The sequence below is a fragment of the Alternaria novae-zelandiae genome, assembly GCF_023758075.1.
Source record: "Alternaria novae-zelandiae strain BMP 2774 chromosome Unknown scaffold_6, whole genome shotgun sequence".
Classification (NCBI taxonomy): domain Eukaryota; kingdom Fungi; phylum Ascomycota; class Dothideomycetes; order Pleosporales; family Pleosporaceae; genus Alternaria; species Alternaria novae-zelandiae.
The window spans coordinates 951,222-975,936 of record NW_026056966.1 but is presented as its reverse complement, the minus strand read 5'-3'; the positions used below and the strand labels follow the sequence as shown (position 1 = coordinate 975,936).

Below are 24,715 nucleotides of genomic sequence, written 5' to 3'. Positions count from 1 at the left end.
CTTTCCAACTTTTCTCCTTTGGGAGGGGGAGGAGGTACACTCCACTGTGCGACACTGACAATATTCCCACTTTTCTCCTCACGCGCAACCATGAACAACATACGTCCTTCTGCTATCTGCTGCGCAATTCGAGGTGTCATCGCATTGGCCAAGTCGTGAGATTCCACGTTGCCGAATTGGAGGCGCGAGAAGGGGGATTGCCATGATAGTGCGAAGAGAGAGGATATCGCCGAAGCGTCTGAGGGGAGGGCGTTTGAGATTGTGTATGAAGGAGGCATTGGAAGAGAATGTTGTTGGATGTGGATATTGATGTTGAGATGGGGTTTCGTGGGTGAGGTAATGGATGGATAGATGTTCGGCGTGCCAAGATATCGGTCGGTGCTCGGAGTGGGAGCGGAGTTCGAGATTTGACGAGATGAGCCACCTCATACCAGGGAAAACCTAAACACCCAGGAGCCTACGTCACCGTTAGGCCACCTGCTTTGCACGTTTTTATCTTGATGTAGGCCCTAGGGTGTTCAGCTTTTTCCTTGAATGGGGTGGAGCTAGGCAGGAACGACCTCGAGAAGACACGAAGTGACGGTGAACGGAAGTCAAGAACCAAGCACAGCGTCAAGTCTTTTGAGAACTTCAAACAATCGTATTTAAACACCTACACCCCCTCAACTCAACAATCTAAAGGTACCAACGACACATTCTTACACCGAAGAGTGTGTCAAACCAAGACGTAGAAAGGACAAAAAAGTTCAAATTCTCAAGAAACTGAAAGCATTCATTACATCATTCAATCATACCACAACCCAAGCCCACCCACCCTATAGTCTTCAAAGTCGAAGAAAGTAAGAGAGAAAAAAGATGAGCCGGCACCGCCTACGAAGCAGCTAAAGAAAACCGGAAGCTCGTGGTATAGATAAAACATGTCTTTCAGAGTATAACAAGCGCAGCAGCACGAGATCACGCTCGTCTGTTGTGGGGAAGAACAAACGCACGTAGAACAGAACCAGCTGATTTCCTTCAACCAGCTCTGAATCCCGCAAATGTGTGTTAGGGGTAGGATGATGCGATAGTGCCGTTCGTTCGGTCGGTAGAAGAGAGAAGAGCAAAAAAGAGGTATTTGTGAAGCCAGCCTCCCTCCACATACAGACACAAACCCAAATTTCGCCGGGGCAAGAAGGGTATGTTTGCCCCTAGGATATATCATGGAACGGGAAGAGAGAGAGTAAAAGAGGAAGCGGTGTATGCCGGGCACGCCGTGGAAAAACGCCTGAATCGATGCCCCAAATGGTGTAGTAGCGCCCCGTGATGCCGAAAAGCAGTGTAATAACAGAATTTACCGTTGGCAGAACAGTTCAATCTCGCCGAGGCCGCCGCCAGGGTTGAGATTGCTTTGCTGCTCTTTCCAGTTCTCAAACGCCTCTTGTACGTCGTCGTCGCATTGAATGCTGACGTATGTGTTGTCGCTGTCCAGGTACTTTAGCTTGACTTGGCCGGAGCCAAGTGAGACGGATGTGGATCGCTGGAGCTTGGCGTCGATGCGGTCTTTGAGCGACTGGTAGCTGATGTTGGTGCTGACGACCAGGACCATCGAGCTTCCGGCTGATGGGCAGTGCACCTTGACTTTAAGTTGTGTCGGTATGCTTGAGTCTTGGCCAAGCGGTGGCGACATGTTTCGTGAATCCATAGACGCTGGCGTTAAAGTGCCCTGGCTTCGCTCAAACGATGATGCGGGTGTCATTGTACGTATTGGGTAGTTCGGATCGCGGCGCATGGCATTGTTGTGGTACTCGTTGTTCGCGTTGGCCAACTCCGCGGCGGTTCGTTGCTGTATCAAGCGGTCTCTTTGGATCGCTGGTGACTGGGTTGCAGCGCGTGGCGGTGGGTTGTTGGGCGAGTTACTGTTACTTCGGTTGACAATCGCGGCATTGTAGGCGTAGTGGGTAGGGAAAGGTGGCACATCTGGTACTGGCTGTGACGGCGGCGCTCTTCGTGTTTGTCCTTGGAGATGTGAGTTGATGTCAGGGCTACTAGCTGCCCGCAATCTACCTTGCTGTGAAAGAGTGGAATTGGCCGGAAGTGACGGGCGTTGCATCGCACGGCCTTGGGGATGTTGAACGTTTTCGCCCCTGGATCCGTGGCGCGACTGAGCAGGAGCAGTGTGGCGATTATTCTCATCGTGAGAATATCCGTTTGGTGGAGCTTGACGGGGGAAGGGGAACGTGCCGTTCGACGACGAGCTTGTGCGGGCATTGGAGTGTGTTGACATGGGAGTTTGCATTGGTGTTTCTGCCGTAGGTGAGAAGTAGGATTCATTGTTGGAGGCATTCTGTATCTGCTGGGTGCGCAGGGTTAGTGCTGGCTGACCGTTGTAGCCCATAGGAAAACGTGGAGGCGGTACCCTTGAGTCTCCATCTGGAGGGCCGCTTTCACCAGTCGTTGACCGCGAACGCAACGAGGGCGTCGAACTGTTTTGTCTGTAGGGATAGCCTGTGACGGGGTCAATGTCCTCGTCACCATCTTCATCGTCGTCTTCCTGGTAGGGGTTTTCGAGCACTTGGTCGCGCATGTACGCGAACTGGGTATCTGATGGCTTGGAGGCTGTGGTGCTGGCACTGGTGCGCGCCTGGTCCTTCCACACGCGGCGCTGGGTATCGACCTGCATGGCCCACTTTTTCATGGTTTCCTCGGAGGTAAATTTGATGATGAAGTTTTCGATTCCAGGGTCGCCCTTCCAGAAGATCTGACATGTGTAGGAGCCTGAATGGTCAGTGGGGGTGGGGGAAATTGGAGGTGGTGGACATACCTGGCTTCTGCAGGGAGATGGTCTCTGTGACGTTTTGCATAAAGATGCGGCCTTTGAGCTGTAGCTTGGGCTTTCCGTCTTTGGTAACTAGGGTTCGCGTGGACATTTTGTTCTTTGGCTTGTTGACGTTGATCTCTTTGCAGCAAAGGAGTATCATTTCGAAGAGGTAAATCTTGTACTGTGGGGAATTAGTGATGTACGGAGGTTTGATCGGTGGTTGTGCCTACCTCGCGCTCTTCGTTCTTGGAAGTCATGCTCTCGCCTTTCAGCACCGTGTACTGGCCGTGCAGAAGCAGGTCTCCGAAACCTTCAATTCGGTGGCCCTTCCAGTCCTCTACAAGCGTCTTGAGCTCCTCAACCGCCTCGACGCGTTCTTCGCGGGCAATTGCGTCGTTGGTGCCTGCAAGTACGGAGGAGGCTGCTTCGATGCCCTTGGAGATGTCTTCGCGTCGTCCTTCGTCGAGATCGCCCTTGTCGCGGAGTTGCTGCAAAGTGTTAGAAATGACATTCTGAGCTGGGGTTTTGAGATCATACCTGAAGTAGGAGGGGGTATTTGGTGAGTCGTTGGAAGGGCTTCAGTAGGAAAGATGCGAGGAGGGTCGGCGATTCCACCATCTGTCGCATCTCTGCCGGTCCACCCGTCTCCTTCAGCTTGTCGAATTCGCGCATGGCAATCTGCTCGCACTTCTTCTGGTTCGCGATATACGGCTCGTAGACCTTGAAGGCATCCTTGTAGAGCACGAAAAGGTTGCCCCAATTTTGCTCGTCCGGGTGCTGTGCGTTGGTCTGCTCGACGCGGATGAGGAAGCGGCGCTGGAAGTCGAGGAGGGCGTTGAGGTTGAGGAAGATGTCGTGGACCTGGTCGCCGCTGATGACGCCCTTCTCTTCGACCAGCTTCTTGAACTCCTGCAGCAGCTCCAGATGCTGCACGTAGGTGCGCTCCGTCTTGACCAGCTCGTCGATAATGTGCTCGCGCTGGGTGCGCTTGGTGACGACGCCGCCGACATTCTCGAGGGTCTCGGCGACGCCAGCGATCTTGCCCTGGGCGACCAGCTCGTCGAGCACTTTGTTGACCACGTTGGTGACCTGGGGATGTGTTAGCGCGGGCCTACCCCACAGTCTCGTCGTGCGGGCTCACCTTCACAAAACCAGTTGTGTCGTCACCGTACAGGTCGCCGAGGATGAAGCAGCTCTCCTGGGGGATGCCCAGCTCGGCGACGCAGCTCTGGATGAACTTGTAGCAGGCCATCTTCTCGTTCTTCTTGAGGCTCTTCTCGTCCTGCTTGGAGCTGGGGATGCTCAGCAGCGTGCGGGGCCCCAGGGCGTTGTACAGCTCCATGAGCGGGTAGCCGCGGCGGAAGGTGCGCCAGAGCAGCGTGACGGGGTCGGCATCGTCGTCGGCCTTGCCCTCCTCCTCGGCGATCCAGCGGTCGAAGCCCGGGATGAAGCGCAGGCGCATCTGCAGCGTCAGGCAGCGCTGGAACAGCGAGGTGTCCTTGTCGGCCCGCTTGTTGAGGACATTGTCGCTGGCTTCGACGGGCCCGCCATTGACGGGCGTGGAGGATGTGGGAAAGGCGGGCGGGGGGTGGAAGAGGGTGCTGTTGCTGGTGGCCTGGGTGCTCTGCGTGTCGCGCGCGCTGCTGTGCGAGTAGCTCGAGTAGGTGCTCTGGAAGCTCTGGTGCGACATGAGGGCAGGCGGCCCGGTCGAGGTCATCCGGGCGTGTGCAGTGTGCTGTGAGGGCGACTTGGGGGGTGGATGGGAGACGGCAAAGGTGGTATGGGCTCTCACCAGACCCGAGTGAAACGATAGTCCGCCCTCCATGCTGCTTTCATCGATCTCCTTGCGCTCGCGCTAGCACCTAGGCGGTCAGGGTCGCTGCTGCTAACTGAACAGGGCGGCGATGTGGAGCGTGCGGCGACAGGAGCAAAATCACCGCCGGCCTGCATTCGGGTCGCGATAATCTCTTATTGCTGGAGATGGGCGATAATCGTGTAATCTCGCAGGACGTCTCGCATGAGGTGTCGGGCGGCGCACGCCTAAAGGGGTTCACGGCTCGTCGTTTCACCCGCCCTGTAGGTGTTGCAGCCGGCACGTGACTGCGACTACAAAACTCAATACACGCCCGTCACTGGCATCTGCTGGCGGTCCCAGGCAGGCTGGCAGCTGGCCGTTGGGCGCTGCTTGTGCCAACGACGCTGTTTGCAGCACGGCTCGGTGACACCCCACAGCCATGCGGCGCGTCGCCGTTCCACTCATTTCCAGTGCCAGTCCTTTGATCACGACCGAGTCTGCGATATATGACAGCTGACTCACAACGGCGCCTCGCTCATGACTTGCGATGACTTGCCAGGTTAGCAATGTGAATGCACGCGCGTGCCTATCACATCTTCTCCAGCATCTGCCGCCTGCGGTTCGTCATGTCGGCACAGGCGCTGCCTTGGGCCGCGATCGCCCCTCTGCCTGCCCGTCGCGGACCCATTTCTCCAGCCTTGCTAGCCCCAAGTACACCACGCGGCTCATGCGAGTATTGCTAGAGAGCGGCAGTCGAGCGGTGTGAGAAAGCAATTCCCATTCTGTGGCCATGAGGTTGCCGGGAAGGCCATGGGAGGCTGGATACGCGCCCGTTCTCACATGCCGTCCGACGGGCACACAGTATTGGTCCACCTCAGGCGAACGCGAGAGCAGGTGATGTTCCCGATCGGCGCTTGAACGCCCGCAGCTACCTGGGCGATATAATAAAAGCTTCAAGACAGCCGTCAGACATCCACGTGAAGTTGTCACATCTGTCAGGCATCGTCAGGCATCCTCAAACAGTGTTAACAGCACAAACTCCCCCACGATGTCCCAACAGTAAAATTCAAACAGGCGATTGCGCAACCGTTGACTAATCGCTGCTTCACGTAGACGGCACACCTTCACATGAAAGCAACGACATCGGGGAATTGTTGCATTTCTTCTAGCCCGCATCCTTCAACTTCTAGTGCATCAGACCGTTAAGCGGGCATCTAGCGTCCCTCTCCTGGTGTGTCTCAGATGCAGCGACTTGGCCGCACGAGTAGTAGTCCGCATGCCCTAGGCAGCTCGGCTAGCGGCAGATCTGGAGTGAATGGGCGCGGGTGCACGGGCGTGTGTCGCGGGAAGCCATGACATGCTGCACCTGGGCATCTCGAGGCTCTGCGAAAGTGGGAGAGCCATCGCGAAGTTGACATTTCCATCCTTGACTTGACCTCACCGCACCGTGATAACCCGAACGCGCATCGCACCTCGTACTCGCCACCCGTCGCTTTCCGCATCGCCAGTACCCTGATTACCAAGAGCGCCAGGCAGCACCAGCCCGACACCCTGCCAGCGCATGTTGAGACAGCATAACACAATCCTCTCGCCGCAGTCCAGCGCGCTGCAAACGGCCGCAGCATCACTTTTCAGCTAGCGACCTTTGTCTCCACTCACCCACATCCTCGCGTGCACCACCATGGCAGGCCCTCTAGGCAACCCCAACGCCCAATTTTCTGGCCCGCCCTACATGCATCCTTTCCGCCCCGCCTCTGCCATGAGCGCAAACCGCTTCGACGAAGGCTACTCTGAGGACACGAGGAGCCAGAATGAGGGCGACATGGCTATGCGCAGCGACGTGCGCTTGACCGACGCCGAGATGGACGCCGACTCGCCGTTTGCCCTGCCCGACTGGGTCATGAACCTGAGCGAGAACGAACGAAGTGGTAAGTACATACCACGAGAGCATGCACGTCTGCGCTAACATCACATAAGAATTCGCATATGCCATACTACGCTCGCTGCGGACCTCCTCGATAGCCGGCATCGTCGAGAAGCTCAACCCGCTCCTCCATCTCGACCCTGTCATGTACCTTCCGCCCGAGATCACCTTCCAGATCCTCTCATATCTCAACCCCGAGACGCTATTACGCGCGTCAACACTTTCCCGCTCGTGGAGAGAACGCGTGCTCGACAGCCCCTTATGGAAATTGCTTTTCAGGCTAGAAGGTTGGAACTCCAACTTCCCACAGGTGCGCGCATACGAGGAGGCGCAAAGACAGAAGCGCGCAGAGTTCAAGGAGAAGGAGCGGAAGACGCGACACAGAGCCGCCGAAGACACCGATTACGGAAAACCATCCCACAAGAAGCGCGTGCGAGAACGGCAGTTGTTTGGTGACGGGGCCGCGTTGGAAAATGGCACACACAACATATCAGAGCCAATGGCCGTTAGTGGCTCTGCGGGCAATGCTTGGGGCGAACAACATGGTGCTGTAGAGGCTGATGACAGTCCATCTGTCAGGTCTGAGGATAAGATGGAGGGCATCTCCTTCCACGGTGCATCGCCGACAGCCTCGCCCACCGATGTGGCACGCCGAGAAAGAAGACAAGGCGCGGTCACCGAAGAAGCGTCACAGGCGAGCACCTCCGCGGAGACCAGCGGGCCTCCGATACACCCCTCGCTCTTGCTCCCCGGCCCAGAAGCAAGGATCAACTGGCAATATCTCTACAAGCAAAAGAGAAGGCTAGAAGAGAACTGGAGCACTGGGCGTTATTCCAACTTCCAGCTACCACACCCAAATCATCCCGAGGAAGCTCATACCGAGTGCGTGTATACCATACAGTATTCTGGGAAGTTCCTGGTGAGCGGCAGCAGGGATAAGAGCATCAGGGTCTGGAACCTAGACACTCAGCGCCTTGTACACCCGCCACTCGTCGGCCACGCAGCGTCCGTGCTGTGCTTACAGTTCGACGAGCGCCCCGAACAAGACATTGTAGTCTCTGGTGGTAGCGACTGTAGGGTGATTCTGTGGAAGTTTTCGACTGGACGCATCATCAAGGAAATCGAAAAAGCGCATTCTGAGTCGGTCCTGAATCTCAGGTTCGACGATCGCTACCTGGTTACTTGCTCGAAAGACAAGACGATCAAAGTATGGAATCGCAAAGAGATGCTGCCAACCGACGATACCTACCCTTCATCGACCATGAAGTCGGGCGCTCGCTTCCCGTCTTACATTATCAATATGCAGGAACACGTCGAGAGCCAACACCTCCACTTCAAGCCTCTCCTTCCGTACAGCCTGATCATGACTTTGGAAGGACATGGCGCTGCAGTCAATGCCATACAGATCCTCGATGGTCAGATCGTCTCGGCATCTGGAGATAGGAGCGTCAAGTGCTGGGACGTTCGCACTGGCGCATGCACTAGAACATTCTCAGGTCATACCAAGGGCATTGCATGTGTCCAATTCGACGGACGACGCATCGTTAGTGGCAGCTCGGACGAAAGTGTACGCATCTTCGACCGTGCAACGGGGGCTGAAGTGGCCTGCTTGAACGGCCACAGTAATCTTGTGCGCACTGTGCAAGCTCAATTCGGCGACCTTCCTGGCAACGAAGAAGAGCTCGAAGCCGAAGCGCGGTCGATTGATCAGAACTACTTCGCAGCACAGGCCAGTGGCCAGCTCACTGGTCAGAACCTTAGCAGAGAACAGCGACGCGCTCGTAACGCCGGTTCTCGTGATCCATCGAAGGTTTTCGCCTACGGAGCCAAACTTCCGCCAGGCGGCGGCGGTAGCAAGTGGGCGCGCATCGTCTCCGGTTCATACGACGAAACAGTCATCATCTGGAAGAGAGGCCCCGACGGAGCGTGGGAGAAGTCGCAGACCCTCCTCCAAAACGACGCCGTCCGAGCAGCCGGCGGCCGCCCCCGAAGACCCGTCAACCACGCAGCCAACGCAAACCACCCTGCCCAACCCCCGAACCAACAAGCAAACCCCCAAACCGCCGCGCAACAAAACAACTTCCAAGCCCTCGCACAGCAAGCCCAAGCCCAGGCCCAAGCAGCCCAAACCCTCGCCCAACAAGCCCACGCCCTGCACGCAGCATCCCAAGCAATGCATGGCCCTACCGCGAATGCCGCGAACGCACCCGCAAACACAGCAGCCACCGCCAACCCAGCCCCCACAGCGAACAACCCTCCCACCGCAAACGCTGCACCCGCACAACAAGGTGCTGCAGGCCTTGCAAACGCTGCACCGCACCACCACCATCACCATCATCACCACCAGCCTCACCCCCTCGCCGCGCCTCTCACCAACAACGGCACTAACTCGCGTGTGTTCAAGCTGCAGTTTGATGCCAGGAGGATTATCTGCTGTAGTCAGGATCCGACGATTGTGGGCTGGGATTTTGCGAATGGGGATCGGGATATTATGCTTGCTAGTCAGTTTTTTGGGGACTCTTATTAGATGTGGGAGGGGGTTGATGGTGTCTGAGTGGGGGTTTGGAGAATTTTGGGATGATTTATGTATATAGGGCATGTTTGCATCGCATTGGGTGGATTGGGTTTTGCAAGATCCAGTGTGGTAGATCATTTTTGACATCCGTTAATGACATCTTAGGTTACATTCACATTCCTAAGTCCTGAAGCCGCGACGATAGCAAGTCTATCTCGACAACGATCATTGAGGCGTATGCATATACCCGGAAGGTTTGATTGGCGCGGACTTCGCCAAAACGCCATGGAGCGGCTGAGCTCGCTGCAGACCTCGTCGAAAATCGTTTAGGTGTTAAACTGCGCCCACATTTGACCTGTCGTTAACCGCCCGCCTTTCTCCCCGAAAGATGTCTTCTTCTACCGTCTTTACACATGCCTTGCCTTTTCGTCGATGGAAAATGACATACTCGACGCGACCTCAGATTCCTCGCGATCTGGGGTCAGTCACAACTTGGATCAACCGGAAGCCCCGCCCGCTACTGACTGGGTGTGTTCGTTTGGATCGTAGCGTAAGCAGCGACTGACCTTCACAGAACCCGTACCCACCATTGGAAGGACGGACCCATATTCGTTTACTAGAGCTGCACCCTGGAAACCCTGGAGATACTATAAAGACCACGTTAGTCACGAAAGACCTTCGGGATAAGCCTTGTTACGAAGCAGTCTCCTATGTTTGGGGTGAATTACAGCAATGGGTCAGCATATTACTCCATGACCATATTCACGAAATCCCAATGAATCTCTTCGATGCTCTCGTAAGTCTGAGGATATCGGATACAATCAGAGTACTTTGGGTCGATGCACTATGCATCAATCAGCCCGACATAGAAGAGAAGGTGCATCAAATTCCGCTAATGGGCGAGATCTATCAGACCGCGACTAGTGTTGTTGTGTATCTGGGCCAACCCACCGAGCAGACCGAAACAGATATGGAACACTTGCGCTGCTTTCTACAACCACACATCAGAGGAGAAGCCGCGCCATGGGCCCACATCGCAATACCCGATCTCGAACGCAGCATTTCCAACATTCTCGACAGACCTTGGTTTGAGCGAATGTGGACAGTCCAAGAGGCAGTCCTAGCGCGACACATCGTCCTGCAATGTGGCAATCACCAGATCCAATGGACCGCTGACTTACGTACCTTGAGAGCGTTAGTCTTTCGCGTAAAGTCCGCCATCATATCTCCGCTCTACAATCTGCACGAAATGGATGACGAAGAACCTGATTGGACGTCTTTGCTGTACATTCTTGAATCTCAGATGAGACAGGCTGCACGTAAGGAAGGTGTGGTACTGCAGCGGAATCTTCTCGATGTGGCTTTCGACTTTCGACATCGACGCTGCACCGAGCCGCGCGATAGGTACTTCGCTATCCTGGCTATCATTGAGAACGAACAAGGGGGTTCGTTCGATTTCGCTGTCGACTATAGTGTGAGCGTGGATGAGGTGCATGAGCGTTTCAGGGCTGCCGTCCAGCAGGTTAGTGATATAGAAGATGTTCCGCTTGGTTGAATCCGTGAGGTGTGGGATAGTGCTCCCGGAGAGTGCGATAGCAACAGATCTGTAAATAAGGTATCAGAAAGCACTCATGAACAGTCACTGTAGTTGAAATGAACGGTAGCCGAAGTACGTTGAGATTACTCTGATGATTGCAATCTCCCTCATTCAAGAGTACTTTTGTGTGGAGGTGATGAGTTTGTATTGCGGATATTGTGAGACGCTCGTCGCTCGTTCTGCGTCATCGCAGTCTCAGTGACGTGTTCTACGTACAGTTTAAGAAGATCGCAATCGACTAGACAAGATCAAAGTATTGAGCCGCGATACCGGCGTTTCTGAGTGCCTCCACACTTGTCTCGATTGTTGGAAAGTGCTTCTTTCCATGGTCATGAGCTTGAAAGCCGGGGTTGAGGAGTAGTTTATACAGTCTGGGATCTTTGAGCTGTACTTCTTCTGTATGCTCATTCCAAAAACCATCTTGGAAGTTCTTTATGTCGTCGTTGTAGGAACGAACTAGCTGTAAATGGTTAGGTAGAGGTCCCAACAGTGCCTCGCCGGTTTCGATCTCTGGCATATACAACGGCCCAACGACTTGATAAGTATCAGCCTCCGTTCGACGAAGGAGGATAGGATGTTCACAACCCAGAAGTACACAGATTACATCGCCCGTTCTGGCAGATAGTGGAGCGATGCCAACCGAACCTTCTGTCGTGACAAAGAAAGACCGGTTGCGGGACATCTCGCTGACTGTATGTAGGTACTTGCCCCACTCGTTTGTAGAGTCCACATCACCAGCCAAGAGGGGCTCTGTTTCCAATTTGGACTTGAATGTTTGCATGACCGATTTGAAGTGTGGATAGTCTTCGCGAACTGGGATTACGGCGTGGCGGAAAAGACCACAGCAAAGCGCTTCACACGTTGCAGGCAGACACAACTTCTCTGAGATGGAGAGAGCAGCCGAGTTGGAAACGACCATTTCCCAAAGGGCCTTCAGCATGGTCAGAAAGGTATCCTCGGAGTTGCCGAAGTCCATACGTTGTACACCATGTATTGTCGCTGAAGCCAAACCGACAACGCTCAAAATTTCATCTTCTTTGATGCTTGCAATTGCATCAAAACCCGCGCTTGCGTTGCTCACAGTTGCGGTGATTGGTGTCGTTCTTAAACTAGTCGACCAATCTGGGACCCATGTTGGCATATGGGAAGACATATCTTGCAGGTCACACTGGACGAGGATACTTAGTCTCTTCCTGTAATTTATGAACCGTAGAGTGGCGTCCAGGTAGACAAGAGCTACATCCATAGTGTAGTCTGGAACAATTCCCATGGTCTGCTGAGTTGTCGGAAGTAGGCTCAAGATGCCATATATCTTATCTCGGGGGTCAGAGCATACAACTTGAGTAAGCTCTGTCCGCAGATCTTGTAGACGATATATTGAGTTTCGGCAAATCCTCCACACCAACATAAGACGGGAAACAAAATTTGCATACTGGTGACCTCCAAGTGCTGACTTCCAAGTGAACCCTATTTTACGGATGAAGAAGACGGCACTCCTAAACAGATGCCAAGATATGGAGAGTTGGCCACAACGAATGATTGCATGAGTGGCCAGCCCGATCTCTTGCCGAATCCAGAGACGTTCAAACCACTGTCGATTTAAGAGACAATTGACAGCACGGGCTTCCTTGCCTTGAAATCGGTAACTTGGGAGTATCCCAACCATATTGGAAAACGGATCGTTGATTGGCATATTAGGCTTGAATGAGAACTTGGTCCAATCCACATCGATGCTTAAACCGACGGTATGCATCGCGTTGAAGGCATGAAAAGAGTCCTCGTCTTGGGGTCCAAGCCAGACAATAACTTCACATGCTGCTCGGTAGATGTCGCTCATCAAAGTGACTTGGTAGCTTCGTTCCTTCAGATCGTTCTGGTTAATGCAAATCGCGTCTACCCATAATGTTCGGGGCTGTTTCACGTCTCTGAGATGCTGTAACGCTGTCGCTAAGTTTTGCGTGACGGAAATGGTGTGATCTCGGGAAGGACCGACAAGGATGGGAACCAGATGGGCTGTCGAGCCCCAGACGTAGGATAGAGCCTCGTAGTTGGAAGTGCCATCCAAATGCACTTGCTCCAGCTCTACGTGAAGGTCATCTGAAAAGTCGCCAGGACTGAGTCTCAGCAGCCTTGTGTGTTTGCCTGCTTCGGGAAGCGGAAGAGCTGGATATTCGTATGGAAGCATGGCGATTTGAAAGCGAAGAGGCTTGGGCTTCGGATGAAAGCATCCGAGACGGAGGGTATGAGATTGTTACACCTGTAGCCAAGAGTTCAAACGTCGGCGCAGGACTTCGATTGACGGAATATGCGATATGACAGTTTGATGGTCTTAACGGGCTCGAGTATGTTCTTGTGGCGGAGACGGTGGTAGTGATGAAGGACGAACCGGACCAGATCTTCTCGGCCTTGCGGATTTGACGTTATCGTGGAGGGGTTGATCGTGAGTGAGATAGGATGAAGTCACGGAACATGCTTCGCGCCCCAACTTAAGTCCAGCGGAGGTGTGCCAGTGGCTGCAGCGATAGGCACCAGCGACCGCTGCGTTCCATGTCAGCTGCACTCTATGCTGTGAGCGAATGATGAGAGCCCATGCGTGGAACGTTGGTGTTGTGTTTGATTGGCGCTATGCTTGTGAGAACGCCATGTGGCGTTGTAGCTCTCACCGGAATATCATGAGTCCAATGACGGGCGCAGTCGTATCTCCACGCGTAGACAGGAGCCTTGCCAGGCCTCGGTTCGACAAAATTCGACCATCCCAGAGGCAGCCTCAGTCCGAAGTACCATGTCGCGATGCAGCAATCGTAACCCTTCATGGCAAGTTGCAACCTTTTATATCAGATCACTAAGTACCCAACGTTCTCGTAATGGCAAAACTGACGGCGATGTGTGAGCCAATCCTACACCACGGTCAATACTCAAAATACTCGGAAACGCGTAGGGCACTGCTGAAACAGCCATTCTCCTTGGCACAGTTGTCAGAATACTTGAGCGCAACGTCTCTCATATATGACAAGCAATTGAGTGTCGTGGTGGTCTTGAGGTTGAGAATGTCCGTGACGCGTCGAGATGCGCGTCATCGGAAATTGGCCTGAATGCCAAGCTCGATCGGCAGCGCTAAGTATCCCTGCTCATCGCGCCGGATGCTCGAGCAGCGGAAGCCGCGCCCCATCTCCAGCTGACAGCGTTCAAGATGGACCCAGTCTACATGTCTCGTTTGCCCTGCACCGGTTTGACCTTACCTTCACTTTAATTCTACGTACTGCCTATCGCTACCGGATATAATCTTCGCCATGCGCATCTAGCGAACCCCCATCATTACAGCACATCTACGAGAGTGAAGCCCACCATGGTTGTTAGATCGGCTTCAGGAACTCTGGGCGGGGTGCCTATGAAGCATGTTTCTCTCGTGACAGTAAGCCAATCTTCGTCGCCCTCATTGTATACGCAGAAGCTAATCCCTGCACAGCTTATATTTCAAAACTCTGCCCTCATCCTGGTACGATTGCCCTCCACCGCGAACCACTACACCAACGCGATCGAACAGCATACAGAACATGCGGATACTGTGGAGAAGCAAGCGGGGAGTGAAAGTGGCTGACGCGACCCCAGGTTATGCATTACTCCAGGATAATGCCTCTGACTGGAGAGCAACGATACCACGCAAGCACAAGCGTCTTCCTGAATGAGGTCATCAAGCTTGCTATAAGCTTGACTATGGTACGGCACTCGGGTTGAGAGGGATGAAGTGCTTTTAGGCTCACGACCGTCCTAGGCATTACACGAGATGTCAGGCAACCTTCCTTCGAACACGACGATTACCACACTCTTCCGTACCCTGACGACCGCGATCTTTACGAACGAAAGCTGGAAGCTTGCGATACCCGCCGTACTATACACGATACAAAACTCTCTCCAATACATCGCTGTCAGTAACCTGGACGCCGCGACGTTTCAGGTGACTTACCAGCTCAAGATCCTGACGACGGCTATCTTCAGTGTGTTAATGCTGGGCAGAACACTTTCGGCGCGCAAGTGGCTATCGTTGTTGCTTCTCATCATCGGCGTCTCTATTATACAAGTACCGCAAGCGACTGCGCCATCACCTCCACAAGCATCGGGCGTGAAACCATGGACCAAGACGCTGGAGCAGCTGCACGACCTTGGTGAAAATGTCGCAGGGCGGCTAGGGAAACGGTCTGGGTCATACGAAGGCATACACGCGGATCGCGCAGCCCAGACACCCCACATGAACTACCGGGTCGGGCTTATGGCTGTCCTGATCTCCTGCGCGCTTTCAGGCTTGGCTGGGGTTACCTTTGAAAAGATCTTGAAGGACTCCACGAGCGCTAAGCAAACACCACTCTGGGTCCGCAACTGCCAGCTCTGTTTCTGGTCGCTCTTTCCGTCGTTGTTCCTTGGAGTGATATGGAAGGATGGGGAGATCATAGCGAAGACTGGGTTCTTTGTCGGCTACAACTGGGTGGTGTGGACGGCTATCGGTCTTCAGGCAGCTGGTGGCATCGTGGTCGCGCTCGTCATCAACTATGCCGATAATATCGCCAAGAACTTTGCGACATCGATCTCGATCTTGGTTAGTTGCATTGCAAGCGTTTACTTCTTTGACTTCAGGGTGACGCGATCAGTAAGTCCTCAATGGCACAGTAAGGCTCATAATGCTGACCAGCGGTAGTTCTTCCTGGGCACATGCGTCGTGCTGTTCGCGACCTATCTTTACACCAAGCCTGAGCGGGGCTCGCAATCGTTGCCGGTCAAAATTGCCGACTTCGAGAAGACTACGGTGGATCGCACCATCGATACCAATAAGCCACGGAGGTCGTCTGTGTATGAAGCTGCTCCAAAAGCCACCCCGGACTCGCCCTCGATAGAACGGCATTCTCACAAGCGAGATGCTTGAGCGTTAGTAATATAGGGACCATTGATCTAGACGCCGATGATTTGCATGCATGACTGACAGAGATCTACGCGCTCACTACTTTCCTTGATCGAAGATTGCCGTCGAGTGACTCCGCCGAATCCGGATGTGGCACGTCAGGCCGCGACTTCCTCCCTCGTCACTTCCCTCTCATCTCGACTCTCACCTAACGCCCCACTCTAGATTCTGAATCTTTTCCGCCACGCCTTTACTGCCAAAGAGTCTCTGATTAAGCCACACGTAGCAGTCATGGACGACGACCACTACCCGTATGATGGCTACGAGCAGTTCGGCGGTCTCCGTCGCACGTCGCAGTACGACATGCTTCGGCCTCAGTTCAAGCAGCCTGGAAGACCAGTCGCACCTCGGGATCGCTATCGCGCCACTCAATATGACGACCCCCAGTATGACGTGGTTGAGGACGATAGCATGTACGACCGAGGTCAACAACTCGATTCATTCGGTATGTGGTCCCCTCGCTTCCGCAACTTCTTCGCTCACACTTGCAGATGACAGAGTGCTTCGACAACCGTATCCTGAATTTCAACGGCAAGCTGCACAAGGCACAAAGAGGTTATCACTTGCACCAGGTCCTTCCACGTTCTACAGTTATGCGGCGCCTACCCAATCGCAGCCGTCTTACCAGGCTCGTGATCAAGACATGTACCATGAAGAAGGTACTTTAGCCTGGACTGCAGAGACGCATCTGCTGACTAAGAAGCAGAGTACCATCCGCGTCCTGAGCAGGCTATGCGAGGTCAAATGAGTGAGTCGAAAGCACCTCTGCCAGTGGTGGTTGTGATCATGCTGACCACCGTCCAGGTCGCTTTGCATACAATGCCGCTCCGCTTCAAGAGTCCAGTTCCGACATGCCGCTCGGCCCGTCTTCTAGTCCAGCACTCAGGGCAAGTCAGCGACGTGCTGAGCAAGTCACTGATCTCGGACCTCAACACGGCTCAGAGGCCCCACCGTTCGAAGGCGACGGCCATGTTGTTGCTGAAGAGTACCGACAACAAAATGAGCGCTCCCATGGAAAGGCTGCACTGCCCAGTTTTCGACCACATGCTAGCCAGCAACGCGCATCCGCCGCACAGCACAGAGGCGACCTCAATCCTCCGCATCATCGACAAGCTCCCCCAGAGCCGCAGACGTACCCAGAAGATGTGCCTAGCGCTGCTCCCATGTGCCAAGGTATCCGCCTGGTCCCTGTCACTACCCTACCAGATCGTCTTCGAACGGTGTTTCCTTACCCGACCTTCAACGCCGTACAGTCCAAGTGTTTTGACCGAGTCTTCAGGACCGACGACAATTTCGTACTTGCATCCCCTACTGGAAGTGGCAAGACCGTCATTCTTGAGCTCGCTGTCTGTCGAGCTGTTGCCACCAACGCGACCGGCCAGTACAAAGTGGTCTATCAAGCGCCGACAAAGGCTTTGTGTGCAGAACGCCAACGTGACTGGGAAGCCAAGTTCAACAGGTTAGGCCTCAAATGCGCCGAGCTGACCGGTGACAGCGACCTTGGGGATCTACGCAACGTACAGAGCGCCAACATCATCATAACAACACCCGAGAAGTGGGACAGCATGACCAGGAAGTGGAAAGACCACGAGAAACTGATGAGACTCATCCGCGTCTTTCTTATCGATGAGGTACATATACTCAAGGAAGACCGTGGTGCCACGCTTGAGACGGTCGTGTCGCGGATGAAATCTATCGGCACAGATGTGCGCTTTGTGGCTTTATCAGCGACAGTGCCCAACTTCCATGACATTGCGGCATGGTTGGGAAAGAACTCGTCGGAACCAGATATCCCAGCCGCCAATGAGAAGTTTGGTGAAGAGTTCCGCCCAGTCAAACTACGCAAGCACGTTCGAGGCTTTGCGTACAACTTCAGCAACGAGTTCGGCTTTGAAAAAGTGCTCGATGCCAAGATTCCTGAGGTCATTGCTTCTCACTCCCAGCGTAAGCCTCTCATGGTCTTTTGCGCAACCCGAAACTCCACAGTCAGTACGGCGAAGCTGATAGCAAACTGGTGGGTCTCGGCATCAGACCGAGATCGCATGTGGAAGCCTCCGTCTAAGCCACCCATGCTGCTGAACAAGGAGCTTCGAGATACCGTGTCTTCCGGTGTAGCCTTTCATCACGCCGGACTTGATCTCGATGATCGAACTAAGATCGAAAAAGGGTTCATCGCTGGCGAGATCAGTGTCATCTGCTGCACATCCACGCTCGCGGTCGGAGTCAACCTACCCTGCCATCTCGTCATCATCAAGAATACCATGGCCTGGGGTGCGGAAGGAATGCAGGAGTATTCGGACCTGGAGATGATGCAGATGCTGGGTCGCGCCGGACGGCCTCAGTACGATGACTCAGCTGTAGCAGTGATTATGACCAGGCAGGCGAAAGTCCGACGGTACGAGATGTTGGTCACAGGCCAGGACCTCATCGAGAGTAAACTCCATCTCAACCTGGTAGATCATATGAACGCCGAGATTGGACTTGGAACCATTAGCGACCTAGAGTCAGCCAGGAAATGGCTAAGGGGTACATTCCTTTACGTCAGACTCCAGCAGAATCCTAGTTACTACAAACTGGACGGCGCTCGAAGTGGTCAAAGCATCGAGGAGCAAGTTGACGACATATGCTTCCGCGACATTACACTCTTGCGCGAGACCAATCTTGTGTCAGGGCAAGAGTACTTCCGGTGCACCGAGTTTGGCCATGCTATGGCACGGTACTACGTACATTTCGAGACTATGAAAGTCTTCATGGAACTCGGGCTGCGGTCCACTCCCTCGGAGATTGTACGTTACACAACCTTGGCGCTACTTGGAGGCCCTTGCTGACATGCATACACAGCTCTCCGCCATCGCTCAAGCTGTTGAGTATTCGACAATACGCTTTCGTCAAGGCGAAAAGGCATTCTACAAGCTGCTCAACAAGTCCGCTTCGATCCGCTGGGCTATCCCTGTCAACCTTGATCTACCATCGCAGAAGGTATCTCTCATCGTACAATCCGTTCTTGGGTCTGCCGATATCTCCTGGGAAGGCGAGGCCGGCAAACATCGTTCTCAATATACGACGGAGACACAAATCATCTTCAAGAATATTGGCAGTCTGATTCGATGCATCATCGACTGTCAGATCGCCTTAGGTGACTCCATCAGTATCCACAGTGCTCTCATGCTTGAGAGAAGCTTAGGCGCCAGAATCTGGGACGATAGTCCTCTACAAATGAAGCAAATCGGAAGCATCGGCAACGTCGCTGTCAGGAAGCTCGTCAACGCTGGGCTGAAGTCCATGGAGGATCTTGAAGGTTGCGAGCCCTATCGGATCGAGGCACTCGTTGGTCGAAATCCACCTTTTGGCCTCGACGTGCTCGAGAAAGTCCGGTCGTTTCCGAAGCTTCGCGTCTCACTTAATGCTCAACCGTCAACCGTAAGTCTACGATCTTTCTTTGAAGTGTATGTTCTAATGGCTATCCAGGCTATCAAAACCCACGATGGGGTCAAAATCCAGATCAAGGCAGACATCGGCTTCATCAACGAGCAGCCGCCCCAGCGCTTCAACAACAAACTCATATACGTGTGCCTTTTGGTGGACACTTCCGATGGCCGCAAGGTGCATTTTGCTCGCATCAGGTAGGCCATCACGATCTCGGTATTGCGCTGTACTAATCTTTGTCGCAGTGGCCCAAAGCTTGGGTCTGGCCAAAGCCTCACATTCCCAGCGCTCTTGACAAACCCCGACCAGTCTATCAACTGTTACGTCATGTGTGATGGCATCGGCATGTATTCTGGCTCGATTCTGGGAGCTACGACTGACTTTTACTAGCTGGCAGTATGCGTGCCGCCGCCGTGAAACCCCAGGTCGTCGCCTCTATGTTCCCAACTCCAAAGCGCTTGGAGTCAGAGCGGCCAGCATCACATCAGTCTAATATGTCAAAGCGCCGCACGGAAACTACAAGGCCAAGCAGAAAGGCGTCCGCAACCAGCGATGACTATGGAGATGGTGATGTGGATGATGATGCTCTTGTCAACGCTTCCTTCCGTGATCTTGACTTTGATCACATCGAGAACTACGCCGACCCTATCGATTCTATTACGCGGAAGAATACGGCGAAGAACAAAACGACCAAGAACAAGGATGACGAGAAGAGCAAACGCATCGTACGACCGATTGATACTACTGCTGAACAAGACGATCTAGAGCCAGTACAGCTAGCTAATGGAAAGTGGGCCTGCAATCACCCGTGCAAAGATCGAAGTGCATGCAAGCACCAGTGTTGCAAGACTGGTATGGATAAACCATCGAAGAAGAAAGCTGTCGCCAAGCGCGTACCATCGGGCGAAGATCGACCTGAGCCGATGCAGCAACCACCGCCGCCGAAAGGCAAAGAGAAGCAAACCAAGCTTCAGCTCACAGCATCTAAGAGAAAGATCTCTGCCCCAATTGACGAGCTCGATCTCACGCAACAAGAAAAGAAGCAGAAAGCCGACTATGGCACCAACGGACCTAGGGACTACCGCGGCCTGCATCAGCTGCACAAGACTATCCAGGGTAAAGGGCTTCCCTCTTCACTTCATTCGGTCAAGTACACGAAGCCAGCATATTGTTACTCCCAAGGTGGCGAGCATAGCCTTGACTTCATGGGCCGTTCTGCCGCTGAGCTGCATTCAGCTTCAAGCGATTATGGTGAATTCCAGTTTGACGAGCCACCAGCCGACTTCAATCATCCTCCGCATCAGTCTTCGCAACAAAGCTCGCTCGGTGACACACAAGAGTCGGACGTTTACATGGACTACGAGCCTGCAGCCCCTGTAGCCTCTCACGAATCTGACGCCTTTGACGATGACGACTCTGTCCTTCGAGAGGCTTTCATTGGGCTTGCAGATTCTCACAATCTTCAAGAGATTCGTGAAAGCGACACTAATACCATGCAGCCCTTCGAAAACGTCATCGACGATGACTACATGGGTTACGGAGAAGGTGACAAGCAGACGGACTCTAGTTTGATCAATTCCGAAGATCACGTTCCGCAAAAGCCGGAGTTCAGTCATCCCGATCATCCTCGCAAAGCACAAATCAAATCCTCTCGATCACCTTTCTTTGACAGTGAAGACAGTGCCGAAGCCAAGATTGCAATTGACATACCCGCAAAGGTATTCACGTCGCCAAATATGCAACAACGGATGGCTACGACACGCGAGCTGCATCTAGCTGGCGACCAACAAGACGCGTGTATCGACGACGAGGTAGCAGGCATATTGAACATGTTCGGCGATGAGCCGGCCGTTGTCTCACTGGTCGAGGAGAAGCCGGTACCCGAAGCTTTTAAGGACCTGGAGCCGTGGCTTTTCCAAGAGTTCGGCGACATCGTGGAACTTGTCGATGACTAGAGGTGCTACATCTGGAGTCACTGCGGTGAAATGGATAGGCAACGTGGACATGTGTGGGTTGGCGAAAATCTGGCGAAATCTAGTCACTAGCAATGGCCTCGTCTCTTCGACTCGCTATGTTCCTTGTCTGTTCCATCATACTGTGAGGTTGTCTTCCATTCTACGAAAGGATGTTGAGCTGGAAGTATACATAACCTTAGCCACGGTCAAGATGTTCAACTTCAACAGTGTACGCAACACGCAATCTAGTCACACCTAGAGTCAACTGACGAGTTGGCGAGGCTGACCAAGGCGACAACAGCATCGAGCTCTTTCGCCTTCATCTCCCTGACCTCCTCCTCTTTGACATCAGCCTCCATCTTGACATCTGGCAGATGCGACAGAAACCACCGCCACTCCTCCAGCCCATCCGCATACTCAGACTCAGCCTCAATCCCCCTCTCCGCCAACTTCCCCTTCATCACCTTATACCTCTCCACCATCCCAAACGTAATAACCGGCACAAACACATCCCCCGACCTCCCCAAAACACACTCATTCAATCTCGCCCTCAACGCCGGAAACATACGATTAAACTTCGACGCAAACGCATTCCCCTCCCTCTCCACCCTCGGCGGCAAATCCTCTCCACCCCTCCCCTTAATCGCCCTCCCCACAAACGTCTCATTGAACGCGTCCCTCACCTGCCTGCTCCCCGGAAGCATGATCCCGCGCTTCCTTGACTCCACAATGGAGAGCTGGAAGTAGAGCTCGAACCAGAGTTCCTCGGCTTCATACCATAGACTCACAGAGCGGGCTTTTAGGCCGGCGCGCCCGTAGATCTGGTTGCGCCACGCGTTTATCTGGGAGATGTGGTGGGGGTTGTGCCAGTCGATGAGGGAGTGCGGAATTTTGCGGAAGTGGAGTTCGGTTGTTTTGGAAGGGGTGGTGCTGCTGTCGCAGAGCATGAGGAGGAGGGATTCGTCTTTGACGCCGAGAGTGGCTTTTTTGCGGGGGCCGCGGGGGACGAGCGTGGACTTTGAGCCGGGTGTGTTGCGACTGGTACTTTTAGGCTTTTCGGTGGTGACTGGGGCAATTCCTGCTGATGTTTTGAGCTTCTTGGCTGGTGACGTGAGGGTTGGGTTGGTCGGCTCGTCCGCGCGGCGTTTGCGCTTCTGTGTGGTGATGGAGATGACGGAAGGGTGTGACTGGGGCTCGAGCTTCATAGTGTGGGTTGAGATATGAATCGACAGCCGAGTGTCGCAAGCGTCTCTGATCCCTCTGCGCAAGGTAGGCATCTTGCTTGCTGTGGGAGCTGGCAGGCGAAAGCACCAAATCCAATGTGAAAATCGAATACCCTGCAGTTTACCTTCGCACCGAAACGTGAGTTAGTGAACGGTCGGCGCTATGTAGACTTCTGGGTTGTTTACCTCCTGTGGGTCGTGTTGGTATGGTCGAAGCGGTGTTGTGTTGTGTGGTTTGGACAGTTGTGATGAAGCAGACCAGGGAAATCTGAATGAGAGACAAGATGCAACGTAAAGCCAAGCTTGCAAGATTGCGCGATGGTGAGTGGTGACTGAAAGAGTTTTCAAGAAAAACGCGTGGGTGAAAGAGTGTGAGGGCGCGCAGTGTACGCGTTGTTGTTTACACTCGTCGATGACGCCGCGCAGCCGTCAACACTGGCTATCTTCGTCCTGATTCAGAAAAAGTGAACGTAGGATAGGACAAGGCCAAGAGACTCAAGCAGCCTGGAACAATGGTCTCCAACTGAGAGATAAAGATCGCGAAAGATGTTTATGGTGACTGCGCGCTGTCGACTGACGTCACCGCAGTAGTGGAAAGACTCTTACTCTCACTTTCAGGAAACAAACACGATTTTTCTGGATCCAGGCATGAGACCTTGTGCGAGAGATTCAGTTCATACCCCAATAGACAGAACGGAGACCACTTGTAAAACACACGTTCTTGATAGTAGCCCATGCATGATATGACATGCTGACAGTGACAATTGGGGAAAAGTTTCCAACCTAAAATGCTAGTCCAGGCGTGTTGCGAGGATCCAGTGCTTCTTCACTCCCTTGCTCATTCGTTCGCAACACTCGCATGTAAGGTTCCGCTCGCATCGTATGGCCGCCACCTGCGGTCTCCATATCAAGACGAACTGACGTTATCTCAACGTTGTGGTGTTCCGAACGACGACGAAGAGCATTGAAGGCTGGAGCGCAGCCAATAATGACTGCCATCGAAGTCTCGATGACGGTCCACATTTGCAACCACTTCGGGTCTGGTATCTTCGGCAAGCCATCTTTGACGCTAACTTGAACAACACGAAGTGTCGCAAAGACCTGAAAGTAAGACATCATGTTAGTCTTGTCATTGAGGAATGCGGGCAGTAGCGGGTTATACATACAATACATATCCAACCACTTCCGAAGAGGACGAAGATGCCGAGCTTTTGAGCCCTGGGTAGTCGAAGGTTCCAGGTCATGCGAAACGGGAGGAACATTACTGCACTTGTCAGTGAGGTCCTGTAATCGATAGAACTGACATACGAACCTGCAAGATCACCAGCCACGTCTACTGCGTACGCAAACCATAGGCTAAACTGCGCACGCTTCTGCTCATTCGGTTTCGCGCACATGCCGTAGTTGTACTTCGCCTTTTGGTCATCGCAGACGAAGATGGTTGTCATAGCACTCCCCACATAAGACTGTTCGAGTGTTAGTAACGCGCGCTAGATATTCTTGATACGTTGCATTTACCAAAACACAAAATGCCAGAATCGCCCACCACATGACGTTGTACTTTGGCGAGGCTTTGTTCAATAGCAGTCGGTATAAGGCTAATAGTGATAGCTTTACTGCTGTCAGAGACGAATAGTACAACAATTGACCAGCCGTCAACCATCGATAGACCATTCCTGCATCACGAACTTAAAACAGTCAGTATGCCGCAGTATCTGCGTATGGAAAGATGATTGTACGCACGGAGTCCTGGATACAACGGCGCCTCGCCTCTCTGAACACGCTCGGCTCGATAGAGTGGGTCGTTCTCCTTGAAGAACATGACAAGCATTGCGACATAGAAAAGATAAGATAGACAACAGAAGAAGTCTTGCAGCTCGAATGTTCTCCGCTTGGATAATCGAATGGCAATACGCGCGACGAAGACCAAAGACGTCAGAGTCAGCATAGCGGTGTTGATGCCTTCCAATTCGCGTCGGCTCATGGTCGCTGGAGGTGCATTCTTGTCCCAAGTGACATCCGCAAGTTGCTGGGACGTCATGGTGTCGGGTTTGGGTATATCGGAAGTGTGTTGTTGAACATCCGACGCGGTGAAGCGTTCCAGTACTGTATGTCGTCAGGTATTTGGGTGCCGATGTGTGAAGCGATCGAGGAAGTAGCGAGAAATCTACATCAATAGCACCAGCAGGAACGTATGGATACATCAGATCAAGTATTTGATATCTGACCGCTTGCGAAGCGGAGCTATACGATTAGTATTCCCGTAAGCGCCTGTCTACCTTGTTAAGACTGATCTGCCGTACAAGGTACTTTGCGACGTGGGTCTGTATTACTGCATATCTCACGAAGACCGGTATTGCACTACCCAGTTGCGCAGACACAGCGTGCACTGCCATCGTGCGACCAGCCGAACAAAAGCTGTAGAGCTTATGGTCGCATCGTCGGTAACATTCGATAGCGCACCACTTTGAAAGTCTCTTATCGAGCCACTTGAGGATGTCGTCCAGCGGGGCCTGGAAGTACCTGCAGTAT

General features: G+C 53.4%; 6 protein-coding genes across 6 annotated transcripts; 3 read left to right on the top strand and 3 right to left on the bottom strand.

Moving 5' to 3' along the window:
* Positions 1-1,330: 1,330 nt before the first annotated feature.
* Positions 1,331-4,514, bottom strand: J4E88_003846 (uncharacterized protein; the record flags this gene model as incomplete). The annotated part of the gene is made up of 5 exons (XM_049397494.1): positions 1,331-2,754; positions 2,801-2,978; positions 3,028-3,285; positions 3,335-3,886; positions 3,939-4,514. 5 exons carry the CDS (start codon positions 4,512-4,514, stop codon positions 1,331-1,333), a joined length of 2,988 nt encoding a protein of 995 aa, XP_049256882.1.
* Positions 4,515-6,273: 1,759 nt separating this feature from the next.
* On the top strand, positions 6,274-9,043 carry J4E88_003845 (uncharacterized protein; the record flags this gene model as incomplete). The annotated part of the gene is made up of 2 exons (XM_049397493.1): positions 6,274-6,520; positions 6,570-9,043. The coding sequence occupies 2 exons, from the start codon at positions 6,274-6,276 to the stop codon at positions 9,041-9,043; spliced, it is 2,721 nt and encodes a 906-aa protein (XP_049256881.1).
* Positions 9,044-13,974: 4,931 nt separating this feature from the next.
* Positions 13,975-19,395, top strand: J4E88_003844 (uncharacterized protein; the record flags this gene model as incomplete). The annotated part of the gene is made up of 11 exons (XM_049397492.1): positions 13,975-13,980; positions 14,238-14,345; positions 14,401-15,270; positions 15,319-15,468; positions 15,745-16,024; positions 16,071-16,238; positions 16,286-16,327; positions 16,384-18,365; positions 18,421-18,999; positions 19,048-19,202; positions 19,251-19,395. The coding sequence occupies 11 exons, from the start codon at positions 13,975-13,977 to the stop codon at positions 19,393-19,395; spliced, it is 4,485 nt and encodes a 1,494-aa protein (XP_049256880.1).
* A 104-nt stretch (positions 19,396-19,499) lies between these two features.
* J4E88_003843 (uncharacterized protein) lies at positions 19,500-20,960 on the top strand (the record flags this gene model as incomplete). The annotated part of the gene is made up of 1 exon (XM_049397491.1): positions 19,500-20,960. One exon carries the CDS (start codon positions 19,500-19,502, stop codon positions 20,958-20,960), a length of 1,461 nt encoding a protein of 486 aa, XP_049256879.1.
* Positions 20,961-21,205: 245 nt separating this feature from the next.
* J4E88_003842 (uncharacterized protein) lies at positions 21,206-22,165 on the bottom strand (the record flags this gene model as incomplete). The annotated part of the gene is made up of 2 exons (XM_049397490.1): positions 21,206-21,300; positions 21,529-22,165. The coding sequence occupies 2 exons, from the start codon at positions 22,163-22,165 to the stop codon at positions 21,206-21,208; spliced, it is 732 nt and encodes a 243-aa protein (XP_049256878.1).
* An 801-nt stretch (positions 22,166-22,966) lies between these two features.
* On the bottom strand, positions 22,967-24,224 carry J4E88_003841 (uncharacterized protein; the record flags this gene model as incomplete). The annotated part of the gene is made up of 4 exons (XM_049397489.1): positions 22,967-23,256; positions 23,496-23,649; positions 23,702-23,781; positions 23,927-24,224. The coding sequence occupies 4 exons, from the start codon at positions 24,222-24,224 to the stop codon at positions 22,967-22,969; spliced, it is 822 nt and encodes a 273-aa protein (XP_049256877.1).
* Between the last annotated feature and the right edge of the window lie 491 nt (positions 24,225-24,715).